This window comes from Epinephelus fuscoguttatus, linkage group LG6, assembly GCF_011397635.1.
Source record: "Epinephelus fuscoguttatus linkage group LG6, E.fuscoguttatus.final_Chr_v1".
NCBI classification, from domain to species: domain Eukaryota; kingdom Metazoa; phylum Chordata; class Actinopteri; order Perciformes; family Serranidae; genus Epinephelus; species Epinephelus fuscoguttatus.
In genome coordinates, this window is record NC_064757.1 from 46875920 (window position 1) to 46886838 (window position 10919).

At 44.6% G+C, this 10919-nt stretch overlaps 1 protein-coding gene across 4 annotated transcripts in view; it reads right to left on the reverse strand.

Moving 5' to 3' along the window:
* Positions 1-1117: 1117 nt before the first annotated feature.
* Positions 1118-10919, reverse strand: part of phf19 (PHD finger protein 19) — a 20853-nt gene continuing 11051 nt past the window's right edge. The window contains exons 11-15 of one of the 4 annotated variants that reach the window (XM_049579752.1): positions 8589-8649; positions 8426-8511; positions 5491-5577; positions 2579-2822; positions 1118-1829 (exon numbers count right to left, since the gene is read on the reverse strand). In XM_049579752.1, the coding sequence (XP_049435709.1) occupies positions 1740-1829; positions 2579-2822; positions 5491-5577; positions 8426-8511; positions 8589-8649 (568 nt within the window). In that variant the 3' untranslated portion in view covers positions 1118-1739. Of the gene's footprint in view, positions 2823-5490; positions 5581-8425; positions 8512-8588; positions 8650-10919 lie in introns of all 4 variants that reach the window. The other 3 variants (XM_049579754.1, XM_049579751.1, XM_049579753.1) reach the window with 3 other exon arrangements.

The following is a 10919-nucleotide window of genomic DNA, read 5'->3' on the forward strand; positions in this document are numbered from 1 at the left end:
GAAGAAAGAGACAGGTGAGCACAGAGACAGGTGAGCACAGAGACAGGAGAACACAGAGACAGGTGAGCACAGAGACACAAGTGAACACAGAGACAGGTGAGCACAGAGACACAAGTGAACACAGAGACAGGTGAAGAAAGAGACAGATGAGCACAGAGACACAAGTGAACACAGAGACAGGTGAAGAAAGAGACAGGTGAGCACAGAGACAGGTGAACACAGAGACAGGTGAAGAAAGAGACAGGTGAGCACAGAGACAGGTGAACACAGAGACACAAGTGAACACAGAGACAGGTGAAGAAAGAGACAGGTGAACACAGAGACAGGTGAGCACAGAGACAGGAGAACACAGAGACAGGTGAGCACAGAGACAGGAGAGCACAGAGACAGGAGAACACAGAGACAGGTGAGCACAGAGACAGGTGAGCACAGAGACAGGTGAGCACAGATACAGGAGAACAGAGAGACAGGTAAACACAGAGACAGAACACAGAGACAGGAGAACACAGAGACAGGTGAACACAGAGACAGGTGAGCACAGAGACAGGAGAGCACAGAGACAGGTGAACACAGAGACAGGAGAACACAGAGACAGGAGAACACAGAGACAGGTAGATAAAGACCCTGTAGTTCGTGTCCTTAGCTGTTGATCGGTGTCTTCTCATGCTGTAAGAAAACTTGATCTCTCCGCCTGTCTTTTTTTTTGGGACCCTCAGGAGGACAAACCTAGTTGTCCACAGGGACCATCAGGACACACCTCACCTGTGTGAGTGTCTCTTGGTGTGTTGTGGTTCTCACGTGCAGTTTAACACCTTAATGAATTTATCAGATAATCACCTGTCGCACTCTCACTGCTGCAAACACACATTCTGATGCTGCTATCAATCTGAGGACCTCTGTTAACATGGTGCATTCCTGTTCCTCCTCACCTTAACCTGAACCTACATGTTAACCTCAGACAGGCCTACTAAACAATATGGAGTTCAAAAATGACCTCACTCTGTTGATTTAAAACATGACGGTCCTCACAATGTAGCAAGTACAGGTACACACACACACACACACACACACACACACACACACAAACAGGAGGTCAGAGATCATACAAGAGGTTTTTTTTTATTCCAAAGAAAGCTGGCAGCTGATTGGTCAGCTGAACAGAAAAAAAGAACAAAGTCACATGATGAAAACAACCGTCGAACAGGCCAATGGGAGTGGAGCACGGTTACCATGGCAGCGAGGAGGAGCTGCACGTTTAAAGTGACAGAGTGAAAGTTTAACGTCTCAGAGACTGTTAGCACGATTAGCATTCCTCATTCAAACCATTGGGCTATGCTAGCTTCAAGCTAACCTTTGATGTCACTAACATTTATTATTTTAGTTTCACAGATCAATCACTGTGATCAGGTGTTTGCATAGATAGTCACCGTGACGATAGTGCAAGAGGACAGCTGACAGGAAACACACTGAATTCTGGGAGGTGGAGGTCAGTTGCAGTTTTTCCTGTCGTTCTTCAGGTGATTAAATATCACAAACAGTCAAACAGGAAGTTTGAAACTTCAGAGGTCACTCAGGCTCCTCCCCCCCCCTCACCTGTGTGAACTGCAGAAGTCTGATATTAACTCATATTAACGAGTGTGATGTCACCGTCACCACAGAAAGGCCACACCCACTCAGTGATGTCACAAAAGGTGATGAAACAGATCAGAGGTGTGAAGTGCTTCTTCTGTTCAGGTGCTTCAAACATGACACACAAGTCCATCTGTCCGTCCAGCAGGGCAGAGCTGTCTGACAGCCGGGGGGGTGGGTGGAGCTACAGGAGCCTCTGACTGTCTCACATGTCAGAGAGGAAGAGAAAGAAGACAAACAAGAGGATGAAGGAAAGAAATGTGTTTGGTTCTAAAGAGCAGAGACACAAACATCTGCAGAACATCCAGAACACTACTGACTGTGTGTGAGTGCGTGTGTCTTAGAGTGAGTGTGTGTGTGTGTGTGTCTTAGAGTGAGTGAGTGTGTGTGTGTGTGTGTGTGTGTGTGTGCACTCGGTCTTTGGCTGAACTTCAACTTTTTGTTCGTTCTTGTCTAACACTGATTTAACAGGCTCACGGTCTGCTTTGATTCCTCCATCATCCAAACTAGCCTCAGTGAGGACACACATCTGATAGAGGTTTGTGGGGACATTTGGGGTTGTGGGGACATGTGCCTGACACAGGTTTGTGGGGACATGTGGATTACTGTCTCAGATTGAATACACTGACTGTGGACCAGGTTTGGGGTCTGACACTAACAAGAAGTTGTGAGTAGACTGACATTAAAAACAGGATGGATTATCTGTGTTTATGTTTTTGAGAAAATAAAAACAATAACTTAGATTAAAATCTGAACAGGTGATCTATCAGATGACAGGTCAGATGTGTGATGTGGACCAATCAGCAGCCAGCTGACTGAGGCAGGCTCAGGAGGAGGAGGAGTCAAAGCGTCACATGTTACCCGAGACTCTGTACTAATAAGGTGTTGTCCCCTCCCACTCCAGCAGGTACTGGACCGTCCCCTGAGGAGTGACGCGGCGAGCCAACACCTGGTACCTCTCCCCGTTGGTCAGTCTGCCCGCCACTCCGAAATACGAGGATATGGAGGAGTGGAGGTGGGATGAGTCAGATAGGAAGTGGGAGGGGTCTGAGGTCAGGTGGTTCGTAGCTTCTTGGTCCTCCAGCATCCCAGAGGGCTCCTCGCCTCCAAGCTCCTCCCCCACCTCGCTGCGATTGGCCCACTGGCTGTAGCTGTTGCTAGGTAACTTCCTTTTCCTGCTGCCCACCCTCCTCCTGAGGACACACAGGTCAAAGGTCACACAGAGACTTCATGTTACTGCTGGACATCACTGCCACCATGAAGGATGAAGATGGAGGCTGAAGTTGATGGATAAAGGTGGAGGATGAAGTTGATGGATGAAGGTTGAGGATGAAGATGATGGATGAAGGTGGAGGATGAAGGTAGAGGATGAGGGTGGAGGATGAAGGTGGAGGATGAAGGTGGAGGATGAGGGTGGAGGATGAAGTTGATGGATGAAGGTGGAGGATGAAGGTAGAGGATGAGGGTGGAGGATGAAGGTGGAGGATGAAGGTGGAGGATGAGGGTGGAGGATGAAGTTGATGGATGAAGGTAGAGGATGAATGTGGAGGATGAAGGTGGAGGATGAAGGTGGAGGATGAAGTTGATGGATGAAGGTTGAGGATGAAAGTAGAGGATGAAGGTGGAGGATGAAGGTAGAGGATGAAGGTGGAGGATGAAGGTGGAGGATGAGGGTGGAGGATGAAGTTGATGGATGAAGGCAGAGGATGAATGTGGAGGATGAAGGTGGAGGATGAGGGTGGAGGATGAAGTTGATGGATGAAGGTGGAGGATGAGGGTGGAGGATGAAGTTGATGGATGAAGGTAGAGGATGAAAGTAGAGGATGAAGGTGGAGGATGAAGGTAGAGGATGAAGGTGGAGGATGAGGGTGGAGGATGAAGTTGATGGATGAAGGTGGAGGATGAAGGTAGAGGATGAGGGTGGAGGATGAAGGTGGAGGATGAAGGTGGAGGATGAGGGTGGAGGATGAAGTTGATGGATGAAGGTAGAGGATGAATGTGGAGGATGAAGGTGGAGGATGAAGTTGATGGATGAAGGTTGAGGATGAAAGTAGAGGATGAAGGTGGAGGATGAAGGTAGAGGATGAAGGTGGAGGATGAGGGTGGAGGATGAGGGTGGAGGATGAAGTTGATGGATAAAGGTGAAGGATGAACGTGGAGGATGAAGTTGGAGGATGACGGTGGAGAATGAAGGTGGAGGATGAAGGTAGAGGATAAAGGTGGAGGCTGAAGTTGATGGATGAAGGTTGAGGATGAGGGTGGAGAATGAAGGTGGAGGATGAAGTTGATGGATAAAGGTGGAGGATGAACATGGAAGATGAAAGTGGGGGATGACGGTGGAGGATGAAGGTAGAGGATGAAGGTGGAGGATGAAGGTAGTGGATGAAGGTAGAGGATCAAGGTTGAGGACAAATGTGGATGATGAGGGTTGAGGATAAGGGTGGAGGATGAAGTTGATGGATAAAGGTGGAGGATGAAAGTGGAGGATGAAGATTGAGAATAAAGGTGGAGGATGATGGTGGAGAATGAAGGTGGAGGATGAAAGTAGAGGACAAAGTTGATGGCTAAAGGTGGATGATGAAGGTTGAGGATAAAGGTGGAGGATGAAGATGGAGAATGATGGTGGAGAATGAAGGTGGAGGATGAAGGTTGAGGATGAAGGTTGAGGATGAAAGTAGAGGACGAAGTTGATGGGTAAAGGTGGAGGATGAAGTTGATGGATAAAGGTGGAGGATGAACGTGGAAGATGAAGTTGGAGAATGACAGTGGAGGATGAAGGTAGAGGATGAAGGTGGAGGCTGAAGTTGATGGATGAAGGTTGAGGATGAGGGTGGAGAATGAAGGTGGAGGATGAAGTTGATGGATAAAGGTGGAGGATGAACATGGAAGATGAAAGTGGAGGATGACGGTGGAGGATGAAGGTGGAGGATGAAGGTTGAGGACAAATGTGGATGATGAGGGTTGAGGATAAAGGTGGAGGATGAAGGTGGAGGATGAAGTTGATGGATAAAGGTGGAGGATGAAAGTAGAGGATGAAGATTGAGGATAAAGGTGGAGGATGACGGTGGAGAATGAAGGTGGAGGATGAAGGTGGAGGATGAAAGTAGAGGACGAAGTTGATGGCTAAAGGTTGAGGATGAAGGTGGAGAATAAAGGTGGAGGATGACGGTTGAGGATAAAGGTGGAGAATGAAGGTTGAGGATGAAAGTAGAGGATGGAAGTGGTGGATGAAAGTGGAGGATGAAGATTGAGGGTAAAGGTGGAGGATGATGGTGGAGAATGAAGGTGGATGATGAAGGTTGAGGATAAAGGTGGAGGATGAAGGTGGAGGATGATGGTGGAGAATGAAGGTTGAGGATGAAAGTAGAGGACGAAGTTGATGGCTAAAGGTTGAGGATGAAGGTGGAGAATAAAGGTGGAGGATGACGGTTGAGGATAAAGGTGGAGAATGAAGGTTGAGGATGAAAGTAGAGGACGGAAGTGGTGGATGAAAGTGGAGGATGAAGATTGAGGGTAAAGGTGGAGGATGATGGTGGAGAATGAAGGTGGATGATGAAGGTTGAGGATAAAGGTGGAGGATGAAGATGGAGGATGAAGTTGATGGATAAAGGTGGAGGTTGAAGGTAGAGGATAAAAGTGGAGAATGAAGATAGAGGATCAAGGTGGAGGATGATGGTGGAGGATGAAGGTGATGGATAAAGGTGGAGGATGACGGTAGAGGATGAAGGTGGAGGATGATGGTGGAGAATGAAGGTGGAGGATGAAGGTGGAGGATGAAGTTGATGGATAAAGGTGGAGCATAAAGGTGGAAGATGAAGATGGAGGTTAAAGATGGAGAACAGTGTAGTGATGTGCAGTTACCTGAAGTGGTAGGAGGCGCTGGTTGTAGCAGATCCAGAGGTGGAAGCATCAGTAGAGTCCTGATCAATGCTGACTGTTCTACTGGAGCTGCTGACGGAGGACAGCACTGTCACATATACAGTACATATACATATATATATGTACAGTACATATACATATATATATGTACAGTATATATATATATATATATATATATATATATATATATATAAGTTTGGACACACCTTCTCATTCAATGCGTTTTCTTTATTTTCATGACTATTTACATTGTAGATTCTCACTGAAGGCATCAAAACTATGAATGAACACATGTGGAGTTATGTACTTAACAAAAAAAGGTGAAAGAACTGAAAACATGTTTTATATTCTAGTTTCTTCAAAATAGCCACCCTTTGCTCTGATTACTGCTTTGCACACTCTTGGCATTCTCTCCATGAGCTTCAAGAGGTAGTCACCTGAAATGGTTTTCCAACAGTCTTGAAGGAGTTCCCAGAGGTGTTTAGCACTTGTTGGCCCCTTTGCCTTCACTCTGCGGTCCAGCTCACCCCAAACCATCTCCATTGGGTTCAGGTCCGGTGACTGTGGAGGCCAGGTCATCTGCCGCAGCACTCCATCACTCTCCTTCTTGGTCAAATAGCCCTTACACAGCCTGGAGGTGTGTTTGGGGTCATTGTCCTGTTGAAAAATAAATGATCGTCCAACTAACGCAAACCGGATGGGATGGCATGTCGCTGCAGGATGCTGTGGTAGCCATGCTGGTTCAGTGTGCCTTCAATTTTGAATAAATCCCCAACAGTGTCACCAGCAAAACACCCCCACACCATCACACCTCCTCCTCCATGCTTCACAGTGGGAACCAGGCATGTGGAATCCATCCGTTCACCTTTTCTGCGTCTCACAAAGACACGGCGGTTGAAACCAAAGATCTCAAATTTGGACTCATCAGACCAAAGCACAGATTTCCACTGGTCTAATGTCCATTCCTTGTGTTTCTTGGCCCAAACAAATCTCTTCTGCTTGTTGCCTCTCCTTAGCAGTGGTTTCCTAGCAGCTATTTGACCATGAAGGCCTGATTGGCCTCCTCTTAACAGTTGTTCTAGAGATGGGTCTGCTGCTAGAACTCTGTGTGGCATTCATCTGGTCTCTGATCTGAGCTGCTGTTAACTTGCCATTTCTGAGGCTGGTGACTCGGATGAACTTATCCTCAGAAGCAGAGGTGACTCTTGGTCTTCCTTTCCTGGGTCGGTCCTCATGTGTGCCAGTTTCGTTGTAGCGCTTGATGGTTTTTGCGACTCCACTTGGGGACACATTTAAAGTTTTTGCAATTTTCCGGACTGACTGACCTTCATTTCTTAAAGTAATGATGGCCACTCGTTTTTCTTTAGTTAGCTGATTGGTTCTTGCCATGATATGAATTTTAACAGTTGTCCAATAGGGCTGTCGGCTGTGTATTAACCTGACTTCTGCACAACACAACTGATGGTCCCAACCCCATTGATAAAGCAAGAAATTCCACTCATTAACCCTGATAAGGCACACCTGTGAAGTGGAAACCATTTCAGGTGACTACCTCTTGAAGCTCATGGAGAGAATGCCAAGAGTGTGCAAAGCAGTAATCAGAGCAAAGGGTGGCTATTTTGAAGAAACTAGAATATAAAACATGTTTTCAGTTATTTCACCTTTTTTTGTTAAGTACATAACTCCACATGTGTTCATTCATAGTTTTGATGCCTTCAGTGAGAATCTACAATGTAAATAGTCAAGAAAATAAAGAAAACGCATTGAATGAGAAGGTGTGTCCAAACTTGTGGCCTGTACCGTATATATATCCTACTGTAGTGTGTATAGATCCTACTGTAGTGTGTATGTATCCTGTTGTAGTGTGTATATATCCTACTGTAGTGTGTATGTATCCTGTTGTAGTGTGTATATATCCTACTGTAGTGTCTATATATCCTACTGTAGTGTGTATGTATCCTACTGTAGTGTGTATGTATCCTGTTGTAGTGTGTATATATCCTACTGTAGTGTCTATATATCCTACTGTAGTGTGTATGTATCCTGTTGTAGTGTGTATGTATCCTACTGTAGTGTGTATGTATCCTGTTGTAGTGTGTATATATCCTACTGTAGTGTCTATATATCCTACTGTAGTGTGTATGTATCCTACTGTAGTGTGTATGTATCCTGTTGTAGTGTGTATATATCCTACTGTAGTGTCTATATATCCTACTGTAGTGTGTATGTATCCTGTTGTAGTGTGTATGTATCCTACTGTAGTGTGTATGTATCCTGTTGTAGTGTGTATATATCCTACTGTAGTGTCTATATATCCTACTGTAGTGTGTATGTATCCTACTGTAGTGTGTATGTATCCTACTGTAGTGTGTATATATCCTACTGTAGTGTCTATATATCCTACTGTAGTGTGTATGTATCCTACTGTAGTGTGTATGTATCCTGTTGTAGTGTGTATATATCCTACTGTAGTGTGTATATATCCTGTTGTAGTGTGTATTTATCCTACTGTAGTGTGTATGTATCCTGTTGTAGTGTGTATGTATCCTGTTGTAGTGTGTATATATCCTGTTGTAGTGTGTATGTATCCTACTGTAGTGTGTATGTATCCTACTGTAGTGTGTATGTATCCTGTTGTAGTGTGTATATCTACAGCTGTACCTGTGTTTGTGTAGTGTGAAGTGTTTATACACTCTTAAGTTATGTTGTTATGACAAGATGAACATACACCATATACATAACATAAAGGATTTATGAGTATTTATACTGTAACATGACATACTGTATATCAGCTGACTGATTATTGGTGTATTGATCATTGATGTATTGATTATTGGTGTATTGATCACTGGTGTATCGATTATTGGTGTATTGATCACTGGTGTATTGATTATTGGTGTATTGATCAGTGTCTCACCTCTTGAGACTCTGCAGTTCGTCCAGGGTGAAGTCGAAGATGTTGGCCATATGATGGTTGGACGTCCAACTGCAGGACAGCTCATTCTGCACACGCACACACACAGGTCAGTGTTGTGTTCACAGCAGTAGAAACAGTAGTAAAGTAGAAACAGAGGTCTTACATTAGGGATGGCGTCTTCTAGCAGCCACTTAGACTTCCTCTTCCTCCTCTCAGCTAACGCACTGTGGATACACACACAGACAGGAAGTGAGTGTTCGTTTGGTCACTGTCTCGACTCGACATCAACACGACCTGAACTCAGCTCTGAAAGCTGCAGAAAGACAGATGACCTACACTCAGAGCTGTACCTGAATGGATCCTCTGGAGACACAGATGGAGGACAGAAGCTAATGCTAACACTAACACAGAGGTAGCCAAAACGGTGCCCGCGGGCACCTGGTCGCCCGCAGGGCATGTTCTAAACATAGCATGAGTCACCGGAGAGCTCAGCCTAAAAATGATCTCAATTGTTTTTTTAATCAATAATACTTGTGTGAATGTAGAAAATGACAAGTTTGACACTGTATATGATATTTTAAAAACAAATATGTATTATGTACAAACTTAACCTTGCCTGGGGTCAAAGTTTAACGTGACCTAATTACTGCGCGAGAAGCATCCTCTTTTCCGAGGCTTCTGTAGCCAGCGGCCAGACGCAGCCACCATGGTGAGCTATTTAGGCGAGCGGTTAAGATAGCAGAAAAGCCAAAGAAAACATACAATTTCCATGACGAGTGGGAGGAAGAGTTCTTCTTCACAACAGTGAAAGAAAAGAGTGTATGTCTTATCTGGGGGGTGACTATGGTGACAGCAAAGCGGCACAATGTCAAGAGGCACTTCATTACATGCCACAAGAGCTTCAATGCTAGCTACCCACCTGGCAGCGCATTATGGGCAGAAAAAGCCTGTGAGTTAAAAGGCAGCTTTGGGACAACAAGTGTTTTTTCACAAGGCCGGTGAAAAAGTCCCAGAAAGCAACTGAAGCTTCTTTTAGGGCTGCATATTTTTTGACAAAGCACATGGAAGCCATCTCCGCTCTCTCGGACGTCCAACTCGGGGCAAGTACGATCGCCAGAGGAGTATCAGCTCTGTCCGGGAACTTAACAGAGCAGCTGGACCGAGATCTGAGTGCATGCAGGTGGGTTAGCATCCAGTGCGACGAGGCAATGGACAGCAGCAGTACAACACAGCTGATGGTTTTTGTCAGAATGGTGTTTCATGATTTCTCCATGAAAGAGGAACTCCTGACACTACCGCCCCTGAAGACAACAACAAGGGAGCCTGACGTCTACAACGTCGTTAAGGAGTATTTTGTGGAGAAAAAGGTACCAATGGAAAAGCTGGTTTCTGTGACGACAGACGGCGCTCCCACCATGACAGGCTGACATACAGGTTTCATTGCGCACTGCAAAGGTGACCCAGATTTCCCCAAATTTATACACTACCACTGCATCATTCACAAGCAGGCAATATGCGCAAAGGTTACTGGCTTTGATTACGTGATGACTCCAGTCTTGAAGATCATAAACAGCATCCATGCAAAAGCCAAACAACACAGGTCATTCAAAGTGCTGTTGGAGGAGCTGTCAGCTGAATATGGTGACCTGTTATTACACTCAGAAATCTCATGGCTCAGCAGGGGACAGGTTTTGCAGTGTTTTTTGTCACACTTGGGTGAAATCAAAGAGTTTGTGGAATCCAGAGGGGAAGACGTATGGAGATAGATTCATTTCTTAATGATGTGTGTGAACAGATTGATGATCTGTGTAATTGTGTCATCTGTAAATATAAAACACCTTCCACAAATACAAAAATATTTTGCAAGTATAAAACGGATCTGCAAATACACAAACACATTCCACAGATAAAAATACCTGTGAATACATTAAATTAATTGCAATTAAATGAAAAGCATTGTGAATATCTTCCTAACATTTACAAGTTTCGAACAGGCATTTGTGAATCGAAAAAACATTTGTGGATTTCAGCTCTACGCCTGTGGATTTGCTTTTTTACACACACAGAGTTTTGAAACAAATTTTCTGCCAGTCCGAATTCGGATAGCATGTGATCACCCAGCTGATGACGTCATTTCCGCATTTCAAAGTAAGAGTTTATTAATAATCAGCGATAAGTAATGTGCATTCATTGTTTTATGTTAATGTCATACAATGAGTATTAGTGTGTTTATTTGTTCTATGTATATTATCTGGCACACACTTACTATACATATACATTTCTGTTTCTGTATGAAAGGCACTACGATGCTAGTGGGCAATGTTAAACGAAATGTAGTATTGTAGTTTTATTGTTCATTGTTAATATGTAGATTACGCTAAGCTAACGTTGACTGCTGAAACGGCATCTGTTGCCATGGCAACAGTAAACATTCATGTTGCGGGCTGGGGGGACGAAAGCATGGTGCAGCATTTTATACATTGTAAATAGACCA